The 27,921-nt window shown below is 33.7% G+C and overlaps 1 protein-coding gene across 6 annotated transcripts in view; it reads right to left on the bottom strand.

Moving 5' to 3' along the window:
- Positions 1-27,921, bottom strand: part of ctnna2 (catenin (cadherin-associated protein), alpha 2) — a 782,625-nt gene that overhangs the window by 161,221 nt on the left and 593,483 nt on the right. For all 6 annotated transcript variants that reach the window (XR_015475854.1, XM_087236212.1, NM_001159372.1 and 3 more), the window contains 1 exon segment: positions 23,182-23,262. Coding sequence is in view for 5 of the 6 variants with exons in the window: in XM_087236212.1 (XP_087092338.1) it covers positions 23,182-23,262 (81 nt within the window). In the remaining variant the exon portion in view is untranslated.

Raw genomic sequence — 27,921 nt, 5'->3', positions numbered from 1 at the left:
CCCAATTTCTCCCTAATCCTTTGTTCTCTTCGTCCATATGGTAGTGAATTGCCGGTATAAAAATCAGCATAGCAAACTCAATCAAGCCAAACTCAAATGGAAACAAAGACGAAATGAGGAAGAAAGCGTGCACTTGGGCAACCCGGGCGGAGGATAAATCTTTCATTGACACAAAATGGGGGAGATCTTAAGGGATGAGATTAGCCAGTGTTTGTTTATTTTATTCTTCTGTAATTTACTTAGTTTAAGGCTCAGAGCAAAGCCGACAGATGTTTTACTTTTTAATTCGAGTTCATTATGATTTTGATTTTCACATCCTCCACCACTTTTTAATGTAAAATGTAATTTCAGAAAATGTAATGGTATATTTCCCATATGTTATTAAGTCCATATGAAATGCATATGAAATGCTATTGCTAGTGTTTAGGTGAAAATTATATAAATCTGTGCAAAATAATTTACTGACTTTTAGTAATCTTCAATCAAGTCTGACCATTGCTTCCAAATTTAGAGCGGCAGTCCTTTTCTGTTGACATCGGTTTAATATTCTTTAAGAGCCATAAAACCCGCCCTCTTTCGGTTCAAGTCTACCTCAGAATTTTAAAAAAAACTAGTTCATGATGGACGTGGAGCCAAAGAGCTTAGAATGACCAAGAGGCGACACTCAATAGAACGTTCCATTGCAACAGCAGCGCCCAGCAACAGCCCTGGATTCCGCCATTTTGGAGTGAAAGTGACCGGCTGGCCAATGGATCTCATTACTGTCGCGATGGCAAGCAGCTGCTTTGTTTTTTTTATTTATTTATTTAAAAAGTGCATTAAAGCTGAGATACAACCTGGAAGACAACAATACAATACTTATTATAATATGCTGTTGTTCTATTGGATTTTTCACTCCAAAATGGCCACCACGCCCTCTAGTGGCCGTTTCCCAAATTACACTAGAGTGTTGCCTCTTGGTCATTCTAAGCTCTTTGGTGGAGCACTGGGAGGGAGGAGTGGGCGTGGCCAACAGAGCAGGGGAAAAAGAGGGGAGCGAACAACTGTTGTCAGTTGGCGCACAAAATGAGACACAAACTGTGAAGAGACCCATGATTTTATAGCTTACAAAGTTATAATGCAAAGAAATAAACAGTAATGTCCTGCAACATATGTTATTCATAATTTCATATACTCATAACCACAATTTGTTATATCATTATAAAGATAATCATGTTTACATAAACACTATAAATGGGGAGGACTTCTCTCCTCCTTAATCCACATGTCTAAATGCAGATACAGTGGAGCAGTGGAGCAGGTCTCTTGCACTATTTATTTCAGCCATTAGCCCTGCCGGTAATCCAGAGAATTTTAAATATAGGCAAACACGGCAGCACGGATATAGGCGATGTGTCTGAATGGTAACGAACTCAACTGATAAAAGACAAAGTCTTTTATTCTCTAATATATTTATCATTCTCCATTCTCACCCAGTTATTGTGAACTACAGCTTGGCAAGTCTGCCTTGTCTTCGGAAAGCATGTGCTCTCATGACTAATTAAGAAGCAGGGTCTTCAAATAAGATAATAAAACTACTAGGAAGAGAAACCAGCCTGTCAGCACTCCAGTAGCAGATTGGTGCTACGTCACCAATTTTGATGCCACCGCAAAAATTATTTAAACCTGGAAGATGAAATTAGCAAAAGCTTTAAATTATCCAGTTTTCCCCACAATTAAATTAAAGCTGTTAATGTTGTCTTAACTGATGCTCAACACACACAAATCTGTTAAAAAAAAACAAAACAAAAAACAATACTATGGGGTGCCTTGAACAAACACTATTAATTTTACAACTCAACTAGAGTTAAATACTTTTACATTTTTTTTATCCATTAAATTATTCTCTTGATTTAAAGAGAGCCATTTTAGCTTATCTCAGCATAATATATACAACTAGTAACATCTTGCTCTAAAAAAAAAAGACTTGATCATTTTCCTATTTAAAGCTTGACTCTTCTGTAGGTACATCATCTACTGAGAATGTTATAAAATGAAAAGTTCCTATTTTCTAGGTTAACTAGATACAGTGGGGAAAATAAGTATTGAACATGTCATGTTTTTTTTTCTCCTGGGAATAATAATTCTAAAGGAGCTGTTGACATGGAATTAAACCAGATTTTGGTAAAAACCCACCATAATTGATATCTGAAAATCTGAAATATAAGTTATGTGTACTAACAATGGAATGACACAAGGAGCACAACTGAAATTGATTTAATACTTTTATAAGGCTTTTGTTTTTGGTAATGGCAGCTTAAAGATGCTTCTTACATGGATAATGAAGTCACATGAATTGCTCAGGTCTGATTTGTTCAAAGACTTCAACAAAGTGTAAAAATCTTGATGGTTCTTTGGGTCTCATCTATCAAATCTGATCTTTAATTTGGATCTTATACAGGATTTAAGTAAGGTGATTGGCTGTGCTTGATTTTCTTGCTGAAATGTCTAATCTGGTGTCATCTTTATTATCCTGGTGCTCCGGTTTCCACCAAAGTCTAAAGACATGCAGTACAGGTGAATCAGGTAGGCTAAATTGTCCATAGAGTATGAGTGTGTGTAAATGAGTGTGTGTGGATGTTTCCCAAAGATGGGTTGCGGCTGGAAGGGCATCCACTGCGTAAAAACAGGCTGGATAGGTTAGCGGTTCATTCCGCTGTGGCGACCCCGGATTAATAAAGAGACTAAGCTGACAAGAAACTGAATGAAAGAATGAAAGGCAGAGAGTTGAAGATATTTTATTTGCTGTCTGGGCTTTCCCTGCCTTTTTACATCATGTGTTCAATATATTTTTTGCATGATTTCATTTTAATAAGTATAATCTAATATGTAAACTAAATAGATTTGTTTTCTTTGCATACATAGATTGCACACATGGATTTCTTTGACATCACCTTTAGAAATATGTTTTTTTTTTTTTTTTTTTTAGGAAAAATAGTGACGTGTTGAATACTTGTTTCCTGCTGTACCTAATTGGGGACTATTTTCAAGCACTCTGTAATTTCATTTTTCCTGCTCCAGCCATGGTACAGCAGGATTTAATTTTTTGAGCGATATGCTAATGCTCTAATCCAACTGAATGATTTGTGCTAAGGTGACCTAAAAGTGCTCCTGACAGACCAGAGCATCACCTGAATAGATTCAAAAATGATAAAAAAAATATTCAAAAATGATTAAAAAATAAAGTGAACATATTTTCAAAAACAAAGTGAAGTGTTTATTTAATAACACCCATCTTTCTCATAGTTTGTTTCAAAGGATTGATGCACAAAAATCCCCCACTCACTAATAAATATTCAGTTTCAGTTGGAAGCACATCAACACACAACCTCCGATTTACACAGTCTTTAGCAATCACAGATAACAAGACAACACTGCAAACTATAATTATCAATAATGCATCACACGTGCCTTAAAGTTTGCCTGTACATCTTTAGATTTGAATTCTCTGGAGAAATGAGTCAAGAGCTCACTGTTTCTTATTAAAACGTCAAGGCCAATTGCAGGATAAACTTCCTTCTGTACCTGGTTAGCAGAAAAGGCAGCCAATACAAATCAGAATGAGGTAACAGCGCTCATATAATATTAATAATGACATCTGAAAAGGAAAGGGGGCGGAGGGAAGGAATGAGTGAGAGAGCAGAGATGTGCTGTTTGATCTTCCTGTCAAGTCTGTAAATGAGTCTGATAGCGAAGCCCCCTCCCCATCAATGAAGAGGTCTTAGGGCAGAGTAGAGAATGCCAGAGAAATGATTGTCTTGCTCTGGAGAGATGACATTTAGGTTAAAGCCTTAGCATTGATTTAAATGTTTTTGCTCCTGGCCAAAACTGAAAGGTACATCCCTGTGCTGTCCCAGGAACATTATTTGATAGTTTTATGGAAAATATGATTAAATTAGGAACCTAATATGTTTTTACTTGTTAGTTAGATGAATTCTAAATTTTAAAGTTATTAAATGAAATAAGTAAATAAATAAATAAATAAATAAATAAATAAATAAATAAATAAATAAATAAATAAATAAATAAATAAATAAATAAATAAATAAATAAATAAATAAATAAAAATATACAACTATTTTGAGGTAAACGTATTATGTGCATTGTTTATTATTTATTATACAAAAAAAATTCAAAGAATATAGGAAATATTTAGTTTTAGGATCAAACTACGTGTTTTTATACAAATAAATATTACACAATAAATGTATTATAAATTAAAATAAACTTTTAAGGATCATATTTAAGGAGGTACAAATTACAATGAATATTCTTTTAATATAAGTCTTTCACGTTTCAAATCAATGCTTACCTAATTTTTCCCAAAATCCTTTTTATTATTTAAAATAAAAAAAGAAATAAATTTTAGTTTTGCAAATAAATTTTAGCAATGAACCAGAGACTAAAATTTTGTTTAAATATTGTAATAAGCAAGGGTTACAATAGCAATGGCATTTAATATTTACCTAAATCACAATGATAATGGAGCATTTTTCATCAATATTTTACATGTTCCTTTCATAAAGTAATTAGAATCTGTTACTTGCATTTGCTTTGTAACTTAAATATGGCCTGATTAGGAGGATGACGGATGGATTTTATTTTATTTTAGCTTAGTCATTGATTATTTTATTTTATCTTATTTTATTTCAGCTTAGTTCATGATTATTTTATTTAATTTTTTTATTTTATTTTATTTTTATTTTGTTTTATTTTATTTTATTTTATTTTATTTTATTTTATTTTAGTTCCTGATTATTTTATTTAGGTTATTTTATTATATTTTGTTTTATTTAAGCTTAGTTCCTGATTATTTTATTTAGGTTATTTTATTATATTTTGTTTTATTTTAGCTTAGTTGCTGATTATTTTATTTTATTTCTTTATTTTAGCTTAGTTCCCGGTTATTTTGTTTTTATTTTATTTTATTGTCCTTTGTCTCCTACTTTTTTTACATGCACTTTCAATGAAATGTAATATAATACATTTCAATATGATAATCAATGCCAAGCATTAGCTCGAGGTCACCCATGTCTACAGCTGAGTAAAATTGTCCATGTAATACAAGTATCACTTTCTTATACAACACTTAATGGAAGCACTTAGAAATAAAGAACAGTTCCTTACACAACATAACATAACATAACATCACACACTTTAAAAAAAACACCTCTGATATAGAATCACGTAACACTTAATAGACACATACACAAGTGAATGTGACGGACGCTATGTGTCAGTGTGACGATTGCCAATTTCTGGAAATAGAAATAAGAAAAAGAAGAAGACAGGCTGTGGGAAGGTGTTTCTCGACTGTTGATGAGAGCTGGTGTGAGGAGGTGTGCACAAGAGTTTATCGGCTGCTTCTGTTATCATACTCCACTATGACAGACTGAGGGACCACTGTAACCCTGATCCCTGATCGCTGAGGGCCCATTGAGGCCTTTATCTGTACTGTACTTCCACCCTCAGTCCCACTGCCTGCATTAATGCGTTGCCCACTGACTTCAGCCTCCACTGCGCTGCAATGCAGGCTTTTTTTATAAGCATAAACGGGGAGTGGCGTCTCTCTGGGGCTCTCGCTTTCTGTCACATTGACTACATGCACAGATTTGTGTCAGTAGGAACTAAATCTCACTGCAGATTCTCTGTTGCATCCTAAAGTGGCCCTATTATTTTCTAGGTGTTGTCTTGCATGCAGTGTGTTGAACGTAAAAGTCAAAAAAGTTTTAAAGATAAAAGTGTATGTAAAAACAAACTCTGATTTCATTCCTGCACAAAGCATTGCAGGTTTAGGAGTAGTGGCCTTTAACAGGGCACCCATGGTGGTCTGTCAATTATTGCGAAGGGAAAAAAAATGCACTTACCAAAAATTTAATAGGTTAATTTCAGCTCATTGTCCTTGCAACATTAAAATGCAACATGCTGGGATATGAATGTACATTAATAATAATTATTTTAATGGGTCCACAACCTACGCATCATAAAACAGCATGTACAGCTAATAGATTCATATGGTGTTATGGCCTTATTATCATTTATTAATATTATTGTTAATATTTATTTATTTTGCGCATTATGAAAAAAAGGTGAATTATGACAATGATAAAAATTATGGAAAAATATTATGTAAAAATAAAAAGTTTTGAATTATTATATATATATATATATATATATATATATATATATATATATATATATATATATATATATATATATATATATATATATATATATATATATATATATATATATGCTAAAAACATCCTGGCATATATGTTGAGGCAAGTTAGAGCTAAACTCTGCAGGACACCGGCCCTCCAGGACCAAGTTTGGACATCCCTGGTCTAAATAGTCTCTGGGTCATTGTCTGTAAAGTATCTTCTTAGACACTTTTAATGCTTTCAAACAGTTTGCTGCATGTCTTAAGGTAGTTACTTTACTTACTATGTGATATCTGATTGGACAGGAATCACAGGACTGATTTCTCTAATCCCCGTAGACAGAAAAAAAAAGAAGTAAAAGTCCTGATACATCACAAAAATGTACTCAAGGGAAATTAAAAGTATACATCTTTAAAAATACTAAGCAATTTACAATTTCTGAGAAAAACTACTCAATTACAGTAATTTGAGTATTTGTAATTAGTTAATTTACACCATGGTTGAAATTAAATCATGTAACTTTTCTGATGCTCACACTAAACTTTATTTGTTAAACAAGATTCCATTGTAACTAATGAATAAAATCGAATATCTCATCAAATAAAAAGTTCATCCTACACTGTATAAAGTGGTTAGTTGAGCCTTATAAGTGTGCACATAATACAAATTCTTTGCATAATTATAAAAGTTAAGTTGATGGGAACAAGTCAACGGATTTAGTCACTTTTTAAAATGTATAATTAATCACTTTTTACAGTGTACTCAGTTGTGTGCAACTTTTTAAAATGTATGCACATCTTGCCATGTCTATTAAACAATTTTTATGTGAAATTTCAAAATGCACATAAACATGTGTATTGAAATATAGCTATTGTCAGAGTCTTCAAGAGCAATGGGGGTTAAAAATAGATTTAATCGTAGGAATGTTTGGTGAATGAGGCCGATTGCTGCTAGCATATAGTTTGTTTTTGTGACCTTGCGAGGGTGTTGGCATCCAACTGCTGTTCTGACTGAGTCTTGTTACGGCAGCCGCTTTGACTTCTTTGGAACTGTTTAGCTGACAGCCACTCTTAATCTACATCTAAGAAATTCTCCCAGAGACAGACAGAAAGAGAGAGGGAGAAGCTCATAAATCTTGCCTGCTCTCAAACTAAAACCGTTTTCAAAGTAGATTTGGTTTTAACTCTTCTGTTGTAACACTTCAGTTGTACATTTGCCACATTTGTGGAATTCTGGAGCGGAAACTGTTTTAACTTTAAACATCCGCTCAGAATGATGTCTGCAGTCTGGATAGTCTGGGTTCCCTCAGCGCTCTGAACTGTCAGGCTACTGCTGTACAGTATACGGCAGTCATTTCTTTAGACTTAAAGAAGATTGCTTGCGCACAGCGTGTACTGTAGTATGCCTGCTTTGACATTTCATGTCATCCTGTACAAGTCCCAGGCATCTGTATAAGCACGGAAGCATCGTAACAATGACATGTGTATAGTAAGCAGTAAGCTCAGTTTGATATATATATATATATATATATATATATATATATATATATATATATATATATATATATATATATATATATATATATATATATATATATATATATATATATATTTTCTTCTGTGGTGTATACAGTTTGTGCATAATGGTAGTGTAATTCAGACGTTTACAACATTCACTATACTACTCTTTAAAAGTTTGTAATTAGGAAGTTTTTATTTATTTACATGCATTTTTTTAATTAAAAAACTAAATATATTATTGCAGTTTTCAATTAAATGCTATTTAAACCTTACACTCTGTTTACTGTTAGAATTACACAATCTCTCATCACTTGAATTACGATTATATTAATTTAATTTTAAAGTACAGCCACCACAAAACCAGACCTTATAACAAAAATGTTTACGGTTGTTACAAAATCAAAATTTAGTTAGTTGTGCAGAGTGATTTTTGTGGCATCTGTAATAAAAAAATTTATCTCAGCTATTTTTGCAATTTTCATTTTTAAATCAAAGCAACTTAAATCCAAGTCAATCACATCTTAGCGATCAATAAAACTGTCAATGAAACATATGAGTAGGCCCATATGCGTGCAAAATTAAAAAAAAGATTTTTAGCCCGTCATTAATTCTGTTTATAGAAATAATATGTCAAAATAAGTGAGTTTTTACACAACCACCAGCGATCTAATCCTTACAGATCGCTGGTAAACACGCAGATCGCAACAGACTACAAATACGCCAGTACATAGACTACAAGTTCCAGTCATGCACCACTCACATGCACCTGCTCCAGATCCCGCTGACTGCACACACTCACAGCCGGAGGATCATTATGGACTGATTACAAGAACTATATACACATCAAGCGAAGCAGTGGCGCAGTAGGTAGTGCTGTCGCCTCACGGCAAGAAGGTCGCTGGGCCGCTGGTTCGAACCTCGGCTCAGTTGGCGTTTCTGTGTGGAGTTTGCATGTTCTCCCTGCGTTCGTGTGGGTTTCCACCGGGTGCTCCGGTTTCCCCCACAGTCCAAAGAGTCCGTAGTGTACGAGTGTGTGTGTGGATGTTTCTCAGAGATGGGTTGCGGCTGGAAGGGCATTCGCTGCGTAAAAACTTGCTGGATAAGTTGGCGGTTCATTCCGCTGTGGCGACCCTTTATTTTTAATAAAGAGACTAAGCAGACAAGAAAATGAATGAATATTCACAGCACACACGCACACTTTATTGCTGAGTCTTGTTAAACATCGGAACATCACGACATGTTTTCCTTTGCCTTATCTTGACGTTTTTGACCCTCGCCTTGTTTGTTTGTGTATTGCTGTCTATTGCCTGCCTTATGACAACTTGCCTGTCATTAGACTATGATTCTGGATTCTCTGTCTGTACCTGATCCCTGTGTTGACTGTTGCTTGCCTGACCATTCTGTTTAAAAATCCTGCGTTTGGATGAGCTCTTCTTTGTCAGCGTCCACTTCACTTTACAGAGTTTAATTTTGAATTTATTATGATCAACACTTGCAATGTTTGTTTTTTTTTCTTTTCTCTCCTTTACTCTTTTTACAGTAAAAAAAAAAAAAAAGTATATTAATGATGAGTACAAGATACATGCAACTGACCTCTTCTCTCTTTTGGACATGCCTGACAATACCATAGTATTTAACTTTTACATATAGAGCAGATGATTTATGATACAAGGGATTTTTTATCAAAGCCCATACATCAAGTTTGTTCTTATTTGCACTTCACAAAATGGTTCCCCACTGAGAGAAACTAAAAGGAAGAGAGATCTTGCTTAAGCATATGTCTAGAGAAGTGTTGTGCACTAGAGGAGCATCCTGGAGTAAGCGATCCGTCAATGCAGAGCTTGGAGGGAGGACTTGACAGACACATTTATTTGGAACAGGATGACAGATGACACGCAGCTCAAAGTGGTGTAAAGGGATGTGTGTGTGGTGACTGCTAATTGCATGTGAACAGCTATTTAAGAGTATTAGCTCAGTGCGGTATACTTTCTCACACCTCATCTAAACAGCTGTAGCTCAGATGTTTTACACTTCATGTTTTTGCATGACATAAATGTGGGTTTTTTTTCTTTTCACTTGGATTATGAGAGCTCAAGTGGCATTTGAGAAGCACTGATATATAAAAAAATATTAAAAAATAAAATGATTAGGGACTAAGCCAAAAAAATAAAATACTTCAGTGAAAAATAAAATAAATAAAAAAATTATCAAATAAAATAAAATAAAAATATATAATAAAAAAATAATAAATAATAATAAATAAACAAACAAAAAAATTATTAAATAAATAGGATAAAATATGCAGGGACTAAAGAAAAGAAAAGAAAAGAAAAGAAAAGAAAAGAAAAGAAAAGAAAAGAAAAGAAAAGAAAGAAAAGAGAATAATCAAAATTAAATTAAATTAAATTAAAAAGCAAAAAACAACATAAAATAAAATACTCAGGGAATAAATAAAATAAAATAAATATTCAGGAATAAAATAAGATAAAATAGTCAGTAACTAACTCAAAAGAAAAGAAAAAAGAAAAGTAAAGAAAAGAAAAAAAGAAAATGAAAACAAAAACAAAAATATCCAGAGACTAAATAAAAGAAAGCAAAAGAAAATAAAATAAAAAATAAATTAAGAAAAAGCAAAAGCAAAAAAATAAATAAAATAAAAACGAAATAAAATAAAATATTCAGGGACAACATAAAATAAAACAAGACTGATTGTTGGTGAAATTTACTTTTTTTTATTTTTAAGTTTCTAGTATGCAGTCTTTATCCTGCATTTTGTTCATGTTTTGCCTATGAAGGAGTCCCAAAACTCCTAACGCTTTCACCACTCATTGCCGTTGGCTAATATTAAATATGTATCCAAACTCAGTTGACTCAAAAAAAAAAGAAAAAGAATAAGAAAAAACACACATAGGCTATAATTTACTATAGTTTCTGCACATGGTGTGTTTTCCCCCTTGTCTGCAAGCATCTACCCACTTCCTAAATTCCTAGAGAGACAATATTTCATACTGAATAATCAGAAAGTGCTTCTCAAGTAAAAAATATTGATATTTACACTTTTTATAAATGTTCCACCTGTCAAAACAAACTTAACATAAATAAAGTATTGCACGCTCATTTGTGCCCATGAATAATGCATTAGCCAGAGAACCAAAAGAATATAACAAATTAAAGACAGACACTGATTTCCAGCTTGATTTTCCAGTCTGTCTGTCTGTCTGTCTGTCTGTCTGTCCATCTGTCAGTCAAGCTTTGCGGCTTGTAAGGGCATCCGCTACATAAAACGTGCTGGATAAGTTGCCGGTTCATTATGCTGTGGAGACCCCTGATTAATAAAAGGACTAAGCCAAAAAGAAAATCAATGAATGAATGTCTATATCTATGTAATATCTATATCTGTTTGTGTATATATCTGTCTGTCGGTCTGACTGACTGTCAGTATATATATCGGCCTGTCTGTCTGTCTGCCTGTCTAACTATCAAATATACAATATATTACCCTTATCATATACAAAAGTGGCAGTCATGAAAGCAGTGACTGGACCATTGAAGAAGATCATCTAGCAACCTAGCAACACGTGCTATTTACTATTCATAATATATGCCCTTTCCATTTACTTATGTCACAACAATCCATATTCATCTCCCTTCCCATTATAAAACTCGATAGCCTGCAGAAAAGGGCAGGTTTGCTGGTTGAAGCTCCTCAGGGAATGACCCGTGTGTTGCCACTGTTGGATCCTAAAGCATAGCCGCTAACACTCCATTGCTCCAAGACGGCTCTCTCTGTAATAAATTTTCTCAGAGTCACTTTGGATAAAAGTGTCTGCTAAATGGGCACCACCATAGTCCTTTTTTTTAGGACATAGATGCTTTTATCCAAAGTGCTTAAAGTACACTCATTACAGAGACAGGACCCCTGGAGCAACCTAAGTGTCTTGCTCAAGGGCACAGTGGTGATAGTTCATGGATCGGTGGTTCAAACTAGTACCGTTTGGGCCTTGGAATAGCTACGTCATCCCCCAAAAAATAATTAAATGAAGAAAGTGTGGGAATCATGAGTTGCCCTCTGCGCAATGCGGAAGGAGACGTGATTGCTCAGGAGGCTGAAGGCAATGGAAGACTCTTTTGAGGTTAATCTCTACTGTATATATGAACTAGTCTAATCTGTTCTGCGGCTCTATTGATGGATCTGATAGTGATGCTAATGCATTCGTCAGAGCTCGCTCGCACTGCAGGGCTGAAGTTGCATAGTTATTCTATGCATGCCTGTGTAGCATAAAGACCTGCTTATGCATTTATGCAAAGCAGCATGGTGGACAGTACTCTCCTCTCTCTTCCATTCCCTTTGTGTCAATACTCAGTCTAAAACAATAATTGTGTTTAGCACTATTTCCATATCTGTCTCAACTGAACCTACAACTTTAAAGATTCCATGAAGTGCTTTGGAATCAGTGTTAATTTTGTTGACAAACAAGTTTCTACCGTTGAAAACTTGATGAAAACTAAATAAAAATTAAGTGATGAAGATAACAACAATAAAAAAAAATAAACTCACATTTTCGTTGACTAATAAAAACGAGACATGGACGTGATTGAAGGATTTATTATTTTTTTTTTTGGAAAATATCAAATCAGAATTAATATTGGTGTGTGACGCATGATGCATACACAAACATTTGAAAAATATCTGATCCACAATAGACATGGGGTGTGATTACATCATCAACCACAGGAGCGTCTGTGAGATTAAAATATAATGAAATGGCAACAGCTGAGAAAAAAAGAGGACTCACATTCGATGTCAAGTCAAAAAGACCGTAAACTTTATGGGGAGGAAATAGCTGATAAAAACAACAAATCTAAAGTGACATCAGCATGCCAGGAAATCATAACAAAATTCACGTATAGGTAAAGTCAGATCTTTTTCATTTACCTGAGTGTGTTCTTTTGCTTAACTGAAATGGTATAGCCTCTCGCTGACCTTTAGAGAATTGACTGTGTTAGATTGTACAATAAAATTTATTAAATCGATCAGCTTTAAATTCATAAAACCCAAAATAATTTATTAAGGATGTCATTCATCAATGTAATTATTTCTTACGTCTATAAGGTTGTAATGATACTGTTGCAACGTAAAGTGATGATGACAACAGAGGTGCGGATGTAGAGTCTTTTTTGAACAGAGAAGGATCACGCAAGCAGCAGTTAACACATCAAGCAGATATAAGGGCAATTCAGAGTCGTAGTCAAAATAGCAGACAGATGGTAAAAAAGGCAGGAAGCATACAATATAAACAAACAAAACAAAGCGAGGGTCAAAAACACAGCAAGGCAAGGAAAATGCGTTATAAAGTTCACAAACAGTATCAAAAGACTCAGCAACATCTGTGTGTTTGTGTGCTGACTTTATAGGCCATGTAATCAGTTCATGAGCAACTTCAGCTGTGAGTGTTTGCAATCAGACAGGATCTAGGGCAGGTGTGTGAGTGGTGCATGACTGGATCTTGCTGTTCTTTTGCTGGCAGATTTGTAGTTTTCCAGTGATCTGCTTAGGCTATATCACTGGTGACTGTGACAACTGTAGTGCTATAATCTCTGCTTACAACATACAAGATAACAAAACATATTATTTTTTACGTGCATCTTCACTTTTCTTCTATTCCTCCATATGAGTAAAAAGAGCTGTTACTCTACTTACTTAATCAGTGCTATAGCTGAGCACCATGTACTGTAATAGCAACTACAACATAAAGCTTCCTATTCACTGACACCGCAAAGTTGGACAAACTTTTAAAAAAAGATTAAATTATACAAACGATCAATGATAGTTAAATTATAAACCATTAAAAAATGTAATGGCTTGAAACTGTTCAACAGACTGGTTAAAAAGATTAGTAGTTTACCACGTTAATATAAAGATTGCTAAATGAATGCACAATCCTGCATTGTCAGATGGCTACTATTCTAACATGTGGATTCATTGCCGACACATAATTTTACATATTACTTTTGATATAAATAAACAAGGCATATCTAATTTTTGGTCTTCAATGGAAAAGTTATATTATATCTAGACAATTTTATTTATTTTTAAGTCAGAATATTTTGTATACATACATGTATACAATATTTAATTAGACTTAAATTAACCTAAAATATTTTTAGTTAACTAAATAATCTACTAAAAGTAGATTTAGTGAATTTAAATTTAGTCAACTAAAACTAGATTAAAACAAAAATGATTTAGAAAGATCATAAATATGACTAAAATGTAATTATTCAGAAGACTAAAATATGACTAAAACTGAAATGGAATTTTAGTCAAAAGACTGAGACTAAAACTAAATCAGAATTTGCTATTAAAAATAACACTTTGAATTGTGCATTTTTTTATCAGTGTTTGACATTATCTCCACTGAAACATGAAGACAGGTAGGGGCATCCAGTAGCCACTCCCCTTTAAAAAAACAGCCAATGACTTTTCTTTTTATAGTGGTTAAGCTCAAGCTCATCAAATGAAAACCAAATGAAAAACATTTTGAAGGGGTGGGACATGTCAGACGCTATAGACCATTTGATTGGACTTAAGATTTGATGAGAAACTGAAGTATGAAGAATTTAGGCAGAAGTGAAAAACTGCAAGTTTTGAATGTTTATATCTTCTTAATGCAAATTCTGTCACTTTTTTTTTTAGATATCCTTTCGACTAACATACTGATACTACCATGTATAAAACTTTAGTTTAATTAAATGAAACCCTTAAAGGTGTATTTCATGAAATTGCAGATCATGCAAATCCATCTTGTACAAAAGTAAAAAAAAAAAAAAAAAAAAAAAAAAAAAATATATATATATATATATATATATATATATATATATATATATATATATATATATATATATATATATATATATATATATATATATATATATATGGCTATTAGTTGTTAATTGCATAGACTCCCACATAGGGCTAGTCAAATAAAACACTATTGACTATATTCTTCAATGTGGATGTGTGCTATTTTTTTGCGATTGTATTAGAACTTCCAATTCAGTTGCCTATGGAAGAAATGATTAGAAATAATAAACCACAGAAAATAGTCAAACTATTCGCTCTAAAAACAAGTGTGTTGATGACTATACAGACAAAGCAGAATCATATGATAACAAAATATCAGTTTGCAACATTAAGCAGTGTAACAAGCTATTTTTACTGTCTGAAAATGAATGGAAGTAAATGAGTCCAGAAGTCTCGAGCCAAAAAGATTCAAATGGCTGTGCCTGCTCATATGCAAAGAACAAAGTCAATACTTTAAGTTGTAAACAAAGAATATTTATGTAAATATGAAAAAGTACAACTTCAAATTGTACTTGAGTATTAAAAAGAACATAGCAAAATAAAAAATGAGAGGAGATTTTAGTTTCATCATATTGAATCATCTTCTCAAAACAAAGTGAAATAAATTGCATAAATTGTCAGACAGATGTACAAAGGCTTGGTTAAAGTGGGGAACAAAACAAAACAATGCCGGAAACTAACAACAGTGCCTAAAATGCAGTAGAGGATTTATAAAAAGACCCAACGTTTATTTGACTTGTATGCAGATGAATTCAAAGAAACATTTTAAAGCAGAAAGAGAAACAATATGAAAAACTATATTTTTATTCATATTTTTATTTATTATTATTGTTGCTGTAATTGCTTAAAATTAAATTGAATTAATACATATAATAATAATAATAATAATAATAATAATAATAATAATAATAATAATAATAATAATAATAATAATAACAATAACAATAATAATTATAATCATTCTATTTTATTATTGAAATTATTATTATTATTAATAATAATAATAATAATTGTAATAATAACAATAATAATCATAATAATTCTATTTTATTATTGATGATAATAATAATAATAATAATAATAATAATAATAATAATAATAATAATAATAATAATAATAATAATAATAAAATTAAAATAAGAATAATTTTCTACTTGTTTATTTGGAATATTTAGTGTTAAAATAGCAAATATATAGATTTATTTTCTATTAATCTGATGTTTTACGATAAAATAATGGGGAAAATTATTTAGAATATCAGTAAACATGATTTACAGTGCAATATATACTTTTTCTTGAGAAAAAAAAATATGATTTATTAGAAACAAAAACAGTTGTGGCTACATAAATATGCCCAACTGCCATCAATTCATTTATTTACCCACCAACCCACTAACCTATTTATCCATCTATCTATCCATCCATCCATCCATGCATCCAACTATAAACATGCTGAAGCTAAACAGCACTATGTGTAATACAACACAGAAACAGCAGTGAGGGAAACAGAGAAATCAAGTGCAGTCCTCTGCAGTGCCTGTGATCGTGAACAGGGCTCGGCATTATTACTTGATTTGCACTGGTCGGGGTGGTATATTCTCTTGCCAGGTAGACAGTAATAACTCAAAGCCGGCTGCCACAGACACTCGGATGTTCCCCTGGTGAGACTGATTTGATGAGATGGCGATGCCTCCATTCATTTGACTGAGGGGCCTGAAAAGCCCTGAGCGGATCACAGAGGTTCACAGCTCATATCTTCAGTGGCTGTGCCATGAGTAGGGAAATGCATTTACTTGCAAACACACACACACACAAGCACACATGCACACACACAAATCATGGTATAAGCAGTGCATATATTTACCCAGATCCATACATGCAAATGTACGCAAATATCACATGCTCCCCAGCGTGCTGTACAAGTTGTTTTGCGTTATGCATCAGTTACTGCCTTAATTTATCTTCATTCCCCAAAAGGACATAGAAATGGAAGCCATTTTGGGAGTTCGGCACATGAATGTCTCGGAAGATAATGCAATCATTGTATTAACTAAAATGTATTAAATAATGTTTACTAACAATGAGCAATAAATCTGTGGCATTTAGCTATCTTTTGCATTGTTATTTAATAAAATACAACAGTTAATGGTTAGTTCAGTTCTCTTACATCATATTACATAACAAAACAGATATAATTCTTAATTTTTAATAATGTAAAATGTTAAATGCCATAACTTCAGCAATTCCTTAAAGTGAGTGTCATGAGGAAGGACAAAAATGACTGTGTATGTATTTCATTATTGTATATTTTACATTATATGATTAAGTAAATTTTATTAATACATTTGAGTACTAGTGGTTAATTTGCCTAAATTATAAAAGCACATTCCACTACCAATATTAAAATCATCATATATCACTGAAAAAAAAAAAAAACTAGTAATTTTCACATGATTCTTTCAAGTGTTTTTGCTAAAAAAATAAATAAATAAATATGAGTAAATGGTGGTGGATTTGCATAAATTATAAAAACATGTTCCACTAATAATATTAAATGTATCATCTATCACTTAAAACATTTAGCAATTTTCACTTGATTCATTCAAGTGTTTTTTTGCTTAAAAAAATCTAGTTTTGAAAACTACTTAAAAACATTGCGTGTTACCACTATATTTTAAAGTAAATAGCACATAAGATTTTTACAGTGTAGGTAAAGGGGTATAATATATAATTTGGCCCTAATGATAAACTTGAAGGAGCTCCCAACTCTAATCATGTGGCAACTTTTAAATGTTGCCGTCATTTTGATTGAATCGGGCTAATTTGCCATTATAAAGCCCATAGAGGCTGTTCTGCAAAGTCGGTAAACAGCAGCACAACCACACGAGGCAACTGCTGCCCGTTGATCACTGCCTGAAATTAAAATACGTGATGAGAACATCCAACATATGCGCATGGATTTCACATCAGATACATCAACAGCTTGGTCTGCATCTCGCTTAGAATCTTCCTAGATCCCTTGGCATGTTTTTTTTTTTTTGGATCTCAAACCCCATTAAAGTGATTAAAATGTAATTTGTTTTGCAATGAGTTTCCAGTGACATGTTGTTCAGGTGAGAGGTGGTTTATCAGATGCAGGAGCATATGGAGCTCACCGGCAATGGAAACAGGAAGTGATTGGTTGGAATTACTAGAAGATGACTCGGGAGCAAAGAGAGTCGGGGTAAATCAGGGCTATTAAACACATTTCATTTCCTTTAAACCACTTTACTGTACCATAAAACCTCTATGTATCTGTGAGGGAAACATCTTGCCCCACCCCGGGCCATGATAGATAATGAAATAAATGTCTTAAGAGGATTAAAAATGCTTGGCCTGGCAAATCTGTAAACAGCCGGCTTCCTCAAGCGACACGCAACTACAATACACGTGTCAAGGAAAGTTTATAGCTCTCCAAATATTGGTCCAGCGAAGCGGGTGACAGAAGATGCGGGAACACGACGGCCCCGGAGTTCAGCGAAGGCGGGGGGGGGGAGAAGCAGAAATGAGGGAGGTGATGTACGACTGCTGAGTCTGAAAATGCGGCCCTCGAATTTACAGTCTTGGTGGAAGGGGGTGGGAGTGGGAAGATTTTAAAAGATGTTTTCCAATTATAAAAGATTGTAGAAAGCGGGCGGAGGGTAAACGGCGAACATTTGTGTGCTAACTCCAGCTGTGTGTGTGTGTGTGTGCATGCTCTGCTTCTTAACCTCTGCGCCGGCTGATTTATACACCCACTAACACACTCCTGAACTCCAAGTGTATAATTAAAGCAGGCCTCTCAAAATGAACATTCATTCCACGTTAGTTGCTCTCTCGGTGGATTTACTGTGATGTGGGGTGAAGAGGGTTTTCTCTCAGCGGGGGCAGGCCAAGGAGGTCTATAATACCTGGAGAAAGCTATCTGGGAGCATTAATAATCACCTTAACTGGTCCGGGACCACCTGGAAGAGAGAGCTTTGAAGGCTGTCATCCTTGACCATGGTCTAAAACAACTTTTTGAGACAATCAGTCTCAATTACTTGAGAGAGCCATGTACTGTAATTAAGGGCATTTGTAAACCTGTTGATTGTTTGGTTGGTTGCAAAACTGAATTAATGGCAATAATGTGTATCCTTTTTTTGTTTTGACATTTTAACAAAGACACATTTTTTAAAGGTAAAGCATTATTGTTTAAAAAATTAAATAAAATAAATAATAATAATAATAATTACTTACATTTATATAGCACTATTCTGGACACTCAAAGCGCTTTACATATTAGGGGAATCACTTCATCCAACACCAGTGTGCAGCATCCACCTGGATGACGTAATAGCAGCCATATTGCGCCAGACCACACACCACAGACTAGCTGATTAGTGGAGACGAGAAGCCAATTATGATATGGAGATGTTAAGAGGCCATGATAGACATAGGCCAGAGGGCAAATTTGGCCAAGATGCCGAGGTTAAACCCCTACTCTTTTCGAAGGACATCTGGGGATTTTTAATGACCACATAGAGTCACCACCTCAGTTTAACGTCTCATCCAAAGGAAGGCGCTCACTGAGCAGTATAGAGTCTCTTTTCACTATACTGGGGCGTTAGGACACACACAGACCACATGTTGAGCGCCCCCTGCTGGCCTCACTAACACCACTTATGATTCAGATTGATTCACTGCTTGCATAGCTTTTTTTTGCTACAAACACACCACATCCAATCACCTTTTCTCCAAACATGAATCATGAATTTCTGGATGGTCTGTATTAAAAATGGTAATAGTATAATTTTCGATTATAGATAAGTGATTCCATCATGTTTCTCACTGACACCAAGGTTATTATAGTTAACAAAAACGTTAGCCTGCTGTGACTGAAGCAAACTTGAACAACTGCAGCACTTAAATGAGAGGCTCTGGCGAAAAATAAGTTTATTTCATAATAGAAAGTCATGATGGAATTTAAATAAGTGAATCATCCTTCAGTTAGGTTGCAAAACGTAACTGTAAGAAACTTTTTAGATCATGATGATGGTTAAACTGACTGAAATTATAAGTGCTGACTACATATTTTTGGTATGTTAAGTCCACACAAAAGATCCGGTTCGCGTAAAAATCACTACTGTGTATCGAACCTCAAGAGCAGCCTTGCACACATGTTTAGGCCTGCTATCTTGTGGGCTGTTATATTTGAATTTAAGGATGTGTCATGCGTCCTCTAAATACATATTTCAAAAAAAGTTGAGTTTTAATTATACAATATTTTTTCTAATGAGAATCTTGCACCTAATAAGTATCTTTATTTACAAAACACTGAAATTAAAACAAACTAAACTAAAACTAAGCTCTGAACTCTAAAACTAATTAAAACTAACTGAATTTAAAAAACAAAAAGTCAAAATTAAATAAAAACTAAAACTAAAAGAAAAATCCAAAACTATTATAACCTTGACTGACCCATCCCCAACTTAAAAACGTAAAAACTTAAAAATTTAAAGTTTTCCACTTGTAATAACCCGACAGAACATCAAGGCACCAACAGGGTGATCAACTAATTTTGCACCTTCAAACTGACTCTCTACAGCATTAGGGTCCAATTCTGTTCATACAGGGCCAATTTCCTGCAGAGTTTAGCTCCAATCACCTCCAGTACTCTTTGCTGGATGTTTTTATCAAGTCTAAAGATCTAAATAAGCTGATTTAGATGTTTTCAAATCAAGTTAGAGTGAAACTAACTAGTGATCTTCCAAGAAGGTCAAAGATATTATGTAATATAAAGGCTTTTCCTTTGTATTTCTGAAAAGTTTTGTGTACAATTTTATTAAAATAATTAAAAGTTTATCATTTTTAGTTAGTTATAAAGTTTGTCATGTAAATATTCAATAAGGAGAAAACGTGAAGCAAATGTGGTCCCAAAAAACACTGTTTCTAATGATCCAGATAATAAAACAAGCTAAAAACGACGTTGATGATTGAGCATAACAGCAACAAAGTCTCAAAACTTTCCCTATTGAGAACTGTGAACCTTGTAGTGAAGGACAGCAGACAGATAGAAATCTCAGTATCAAAGAAAAAAAAGTGCATTTCAAACTAGGTGAAAAAAAAAATCAGAAACTAGCAAAACATTTCACAAAATAAAATTGCGCACAAATGTTTTGACAGAACACAAAACGAATTCTGAATGGTCAAGCACAACAATCTCCCTTCAAACTGGACAAAAACTGAGAAAAACAACAATCTTCTTAAGCAAGTGGAGAAACCTTTCAAATGAAAGGGTGACCGTAGTGATTGCATGCTCCCTGACAGCTGACATCTTGATGTTTAGAGTGTGGTGGCAATTTTTTTCAGCTGAATGTGTTATATGGTGAATTTATGAAAGGAATAGTTCACCCAAAATGAAGCTTGTGTCACCATTTACTCACCTTCATGCTGTTCGAAACCTAAAAAAAAATGACTTTCTTTCTTCCATGGAACACAAAAGGTGATTTTTCTTGGTATGTAAACAATATGCTACTTGCTCTTTTCCATATAATAAAAGCTGCAGATGGGGTGGTTGCTGTCAAACTTCAGAATGACAAAATAAATAAATAAATAAACACCATAAAAATGCCATAAAGGGATGTCAAGTCTACAATAGCTATACAACATCTTTGCGTGAAGAAAATACTGAAATTTAAGATGCTTTTTTAAATCAAAAATCTAGTACAAAACAGCCTGAGTGAAACCCACAAATTTGCTAGGTGTATTTGTACACTTTTTAACAAATTTTACCCATTTTCTATTCAATTCTGTTAATGTAACTGTCAGGTTAGTTTCATACAAAACATAATATAATGCTCATTCCATTATACATTTACAGCAAAACATCTCTCTGATTAATAGTTATAACATGAGTGCCCTTATGTTTAATGATTTTGAATTTTTTTTACATTTAAACCAGTGGTGTCCGACCTGAAACATTCATCTACACATTCTTTTGTGATGCCGATGGAGAGAGAAAGTGCATCAAAGGAGCTTTTAAGCTGTGCTGATTGCTGAAGTGAAGAGCGTGGACTTCAGATTCTTGAGTTAGAGAAATACTGCTGTTTGATGCTCTTATACACGACACTCAGAGGTTCAGAAATGTAAGGCGGTCTTATTTAAGCTTAAATGCTTTTCAAAAACTTTTTTTTTTATACTCTTGAAAACTGAATAGAAAAGGTTTTCTGTGCTGTGCATTATGTTTACTTTTTGTTTGTCTGGTTTTATTTAAAGCTTTAATACTATCTGCAGGCTCAAAGGAAACCTTCGTGTTCCCATACTCAAGAACTGATACTTGATGCATCAACAATAAATATAAAACATTATAAAGCGAGATTAAGTAAACTAGTATTCTTCAACTAAGTTTTAACCATGAGCAATAATTAAATATGAAGGCACTTTATATTTGAGCAGAAGATCTGTTATAAATAAACAAACAGAAATGAAAAAATCTCTCTGTTAAACAGATATTGGGAAAAAAAAAAAAAAAACAGGTCTAATAATTCACGGGGGCTAATAATTCTGACTTCAACTATATATATATATATATATATATATATATATATATATATATATATATATATATATATATATATATATATATATATATATATATATATATATTAATTAGCTAATTATTTAAGAAAAACAACTTCTTAAGCAAGTGAAGAAACCTGTCAAATGAATTTAATTAATAAATAATCAATTAATAAACAAATAGATAAATAGATATCTAAATAAACAAAACGACAGTCGATCAGAAAGATAAATAAATAAATAAAGAAAAAAAATGAACAAAAAGATAAATAAATACATAAATAAATAAATAAATAAATAAATAAATAAATTAAATAAATAAATACATAAATAAATAAATACATACATACATACATAAATAAACAAACAAACAAACAAAAACATCAGCAGGTGCACATATCGCTTATATGACTTTTGTGATGCTTTATGTTACAACAGTAACAACAATTATGCCCACCCATTCCTTGTTTATATGCACAGCACATCACAGCACAGCACAGCACAGTACAGCACATCTATCTAAAAAAATGTATATATAAATTATGTACAATTTAAACATTTTTAGCAATTCTGTCAAATTGCAATTGTTTTATTTAGATTTGGCAAGTGTGGCTTAACACATTTAAACACAAATTGTAATGATCAAAAAATTAATTTAAAGTAATTGTTATATTTTGTCTTTGCCATGATTACAGTGTACTATTATATTTCAAAACTCATTTTACAACATGCTGGTACCAGTACTGGGCTTAAGTTAGGTTAAATAGGAAAGTTATAGGGGCTAATGATACTGACCTTCCAGATAATATAAAAGAAGTAACTGTTAAAATGTTCTTACTTATTAAACTAGAATAACAAAATAATAATAATAATAATTGTAAAAAAAATTAGGATTTCACAGGTGCTAAAAATTTGTCTTCAACTGTAAATCAAGTAAAGGCCTCTTTCAGGCAAGTGCTCTAAATCCTGTTATGTTTTTAGTTCAAGGAAAACCAAAGACAAAGGACTGACTCACCTGTCTACGAAGATCACGGGTCTTCTTGGTCATCTTGTCAATAGCCGAATTGAGCGGGTCTCCTTTTTCTTTTCTTCCAGTCTGCAATAAAAGGAAAAATACACAGTGTTACTTTACTATTTTTGCCATTCCGTGTCCTACAAACTGACAATAGAAGAGCATGAAAGAGTGTCGAATAAATCAGGAGAGATGAGTTTTCTTAAGTTAAGAATAGTGTTGTGAGCCTTGAGAAGACTTTGGTGAAGGTTTTTAGGAACCTTTTGAAATCGCAGGCCTTTAAGTGCCTCTAAATGTAGACACGGCAGGAATGGAATAAAGCAAGTGAAGCAACGAGAGTGTGCGGACATGACCAAAGATAAAAAAGACAGAGCACTAAAGAACACAGTTGCAGATTTGCAGACAGACTGACATGAAAGAATCGACGGTGCAACGTTTCTCCTTCACAGAAATGGCTGGCCACAGGCAGGCCCTAAAACTCAGGGGATTAAACCTTTATAGACATATAAAAGCTGTGTTGCGGGGTGCAGAGAACTCCAACTGATGATACTATAGCCTAGGGCAGTTTGAAAATTGTACACAACTTGCATGTTCTTTCCCAAATACTCTATATAATGAACTGAAGGTGAACATAAAACAAGCTGCAGCTCAGAAATACACTGACGTCAGGATCTACAATAGAGTTTGTTCTCTATTATAACCGCATATGAATCAGTTATATTTTTTTGTCTCACCGAACCTCTGGTTTAATCTTTAATTTCAAAAGGAAAATGAACACATTTGTCCATGGTCATGCTTTTTGAATCATCAATTCACAGGCAGTGAATAACGATTTGAACTCCCCTTGTGCGTTACAGTATTGTTATAATAGCTTCAATTTAGAGATGGACAAAAGAAAATAAGACAAATTCAAACTGCCCGGAAAGTACATTCACATGTAATCTAATTGGTTGGCCTTACGCAACTTCCTGAAATAAAAACACAAAGAATTCTTTATCTGTGCTTTATCAACCGCCTAAAAAAGTTTACAAGGCACCGGGGTCGAATTCAATGAGCACTTTAGAGAAAGAGGTAATAAATGAATTGCCAAACTTTATAGGGCTACAATCAGCAAACAATTTGGGTAAAAATGCAATTTGAGACACCTAACATACCTGTCAGCCCTCCCGTTTTTCCCGGGATTCGGCTGTATTTTACAGTTCTATCCCACTATCATCACGTAAAGGTATTTTTCCGTATTTTCAGTCTTTCTCTGAAGGGTGGCAAATAAACATTTAAAGAGCAGAGCCTCCCTCTACGCTACCCATACTGCCGAACCACCAGGGGCCCCCCTTGCTCTTAAATGCGAGTCTGTTCTGTGCTTTTGCTTTGTTTAGACATGAAAACGCTTTGAAATAAACATAAAAACGGCGCGATTCCCTTCTTTTCCATTACAGATGCCGTCTCCCCTTCATATGCATAGCGCTGCATGACTGTCAGCTTGACACGCTCTATAATGATAAATAGACGCGGTTTCCCAAACAGATTCTGTACTCTTGATTTGAGGAGGAGCAAAAGCCTGGGTTTTGGGTGTGTGTTTAAACACACACATATATATATATATATATATATATATATATATATATATATATATATATATATATATATATATATATATATATATATATATAAATATATATATATACATACATATATTTACACATAACTAATAATAATATCTAAAGATGTTGATCTTGGCTTTTTTTTTTTTGTAAACACAAGTAATTTCGTCCTAAATGAGCATAAACCAGCCTGATCTCACGAGAAAACGTAAGTATTTTACGTTTTGCCAGTTTAGTGGCTAATTCATACGAATTCGTACGATTTCAGTCGTACGAAATGATACGATTTTAAAAAGGAGGCGTGGCACCTAACCCCACCCCTAACCCCAACCGTCATTGGGGGAAAAGCAAATCGTACTAAATTGTACGAATTAGATCGTACGAATTCATATAAATTAGCCACTAAATGAAAAAGTTACGAATTGCCGTGAGATTGTGTTGGCATAAACAGTTAGGAAAGCAGTCAGATGCTTTCATTATAACCTTAGATGTGTGCATTTTTAAAGTGACACCTCTGTTATTTAATGTAATCAAACATTAAACTTATACAGTGAAGAAACGGCTAATGAGATTTGATATCTTGATTCTATTTCTTTATAATAGCTAATAATTTTAATAAGCTGAACTGTTTGCTAATGTATTTGCTGCTAATGTAAACTATTTATTTTGTATTTTGTAAGTAATAATAAAACATACTGACTATTTACCTGTTTATTTACAACAAAACAGCTCCAAATGAGCATATTTATTAAATTGGGGATTTGTTAAAGTGGGGGTCGGGGGAATTCCTTATTATGGTGGGCATATCCCTTATTTTCACACCCCAATGTTGACAGGTATCACCTAGTCATCAAAAAGAACTGCATATTCTGGTAACACTTTACGTGAAGAGGTTCATAAGACTGTCACATGCCATGAATAGAGATTTTATGATGTTATTCCCTTACTAAGTATCATCTTAAATGCAAAGATGACAGTCTTTGGGCCCTATCATACCCTTCTAGGGCGTAATGGCCACATACATTGACGGCACATTTTAGCTCTTAAGTGGCTATTTAAAATTCTTTGAATGTTTCATATTTTGTTACAGACATACAGTGTCATCCTGCAACTGTTTTGCAGCATATGAAATGTCCTAAACACTATTTTTAACTGTACAAAATGGGGGGAAAAATGTTTTTACTCTTTGGGGCACAATAAGGCGCAAGACATGTATGGTGCAATTTGTTGCTATATATGTTTAAACGGCAAATCTCTTTTTTTTTCTTGTTTTTTTTTTAGATTAGATTCAACGTTAAAGGCATTACACATGTACATGTACAAGTGCAATGCAGCGAAATGCAGTTTAGATCTAACCAGCAGTGCAATAGCAACAAGTGCAGGATACAGGTATAAGTTATAGAAAAAACTATGGTGATATTTACAGATGGATGTACTATGAACATTATATACAGGTTATATTATTTATGAACAAAGATTTACAATAAATGAATATATGTACAGGTTGCTATTAATTATCAGTAGTGTGCAGATAGATAAACATGATTACAATGTATATGCACAGTGGGTGTGTACATAATTACAAATGTCCATTTGCACCACTCTGTGGAGTTATCGGTGTTCCAGTCTAAAAAGGTGTGTATAATGTTATTATTTTTAGTAGTATTACTTGTAATATGCATATTTATATTTGACTTAAAAAAACAAGTTTAGATTTGTCAACTTGTCGGGTTTTGGAGATAAGTTTATCATTACTTAACTAGCATTATTGCACAAATACACAAATATATGTGTTTAAAATTAAAGATGCCAAGATGATCTTGTTTACATTTTATTAAGTGTCTGTTTAAAAACACACCCAAATACTAAAGTAATGTGAAGTCATAACAAAGACAGGTTGTGATATATATGTTTATGTTAAGCGATCATACCAAATATATCACAAAAATGTCATATACTGTATGCACTTTAAATCAGGGCCGGAGTGGGACTCCTTTTCAGCCCTGGAGTTTCAAGCCTCAGACCGGCCCACCTTAGTTCACGACTGACCATATTAAAATAAGGTCATTTCCAATTCAGTTTCTAATGTCACTATCACGACTTTTTTTAAGAGAACAGCTGCTGTAGAACTTCAAATGTTCAACAACCCTAATAGTATTGTATGTCTTAACAATAAAAATGAAAAAAACTATATATTCAGACGCGGATCATACCCATGTCGGCGGCGTCATAATCTAACGTGCTAACCACTGGACCACAACAGTTGTATATTGAGATGTGACACCTCTGAGTTATATCATCAGTAACCTGCAGGCTGGTTATATATAAAAAGAGCAGAGCTGCAGTAGAATAATGAATAAGAAGACTGTGGTCAAGCAAACGAATAAATTAATTTAAAAAAGTGTGACTGCTGGGAACAACAGATTCTGGAGCTAGGGACACCGGCCCTTGCGGCCAAAAAACGGACCGGCCCACCGGGAATTCTCCCGGTCCTCTCGATTAGCCAATCCGGGCCTGCTTTAAATGAATAATATATTGACACTAATATGACTAATATACTGACACTTAATAACAGTTGTCAAAAGCATGTATAACATCTGATTCATATTTAAAATGTGTCATATCGTGATTATAAAGGTGTTATATCAGTCTTAATATAGTGTTGCAGTACCCTTATTCATACTAGGGTTACCTATATCCACCTAATGTTTTGGAAATGGGTGAACAAATATTCATAATTTTTGGAAAATTCACACGCAATTGTTGTGCTCTAATCCATTTCTGATATCCCCCATCTCTAGTGATTGCATAAAAAGGTCACTTCAAATATGTTCGTTAGTCGGACCAACTCTAGATGGTTCTGAGGCAGATCAGACTGTAAGGTGGACTCGGCTTGAAGCCGTGAGGGAAAAGCTTGGCTACGCGTGGCTAGTTTAGGAGTGTCATGCGCCATATAATCTGAATGCCCCTGTTTGCTTCCTGTCTGATTGTTCCAGTGGCTGTTGCCCTCAAAAAATGGATTCTCTTTCCCCTGTCAGAGCGAGCCGGTGCAATGTGCTCAGGTTGAAATGAGGACGGTTCCTCTTGTTAGCGAGTAATTAAAGATTTTGCAGCGGTAGCGGCCGTCTCCCCTAGGTCCGAT

This window comes from Danio rerio, chromosome 1, assembly GCF_052040795.2.
Source record: "Danio rerio strain M-AB ecotype USA chromosome 1, GRCz13ab, whole genome shotgun sequence".
NCBI classification, from domain to species: Eukaryota; Metazoa; Chordata; class Actinopteri; order Cypriniformes; family Danionidae; genus Danio; species Danio rerio.
Note: the sequence above shows the minus strand (reverse complement) of the source record. Positions and strands in the feature narration are given on the sequence as shown.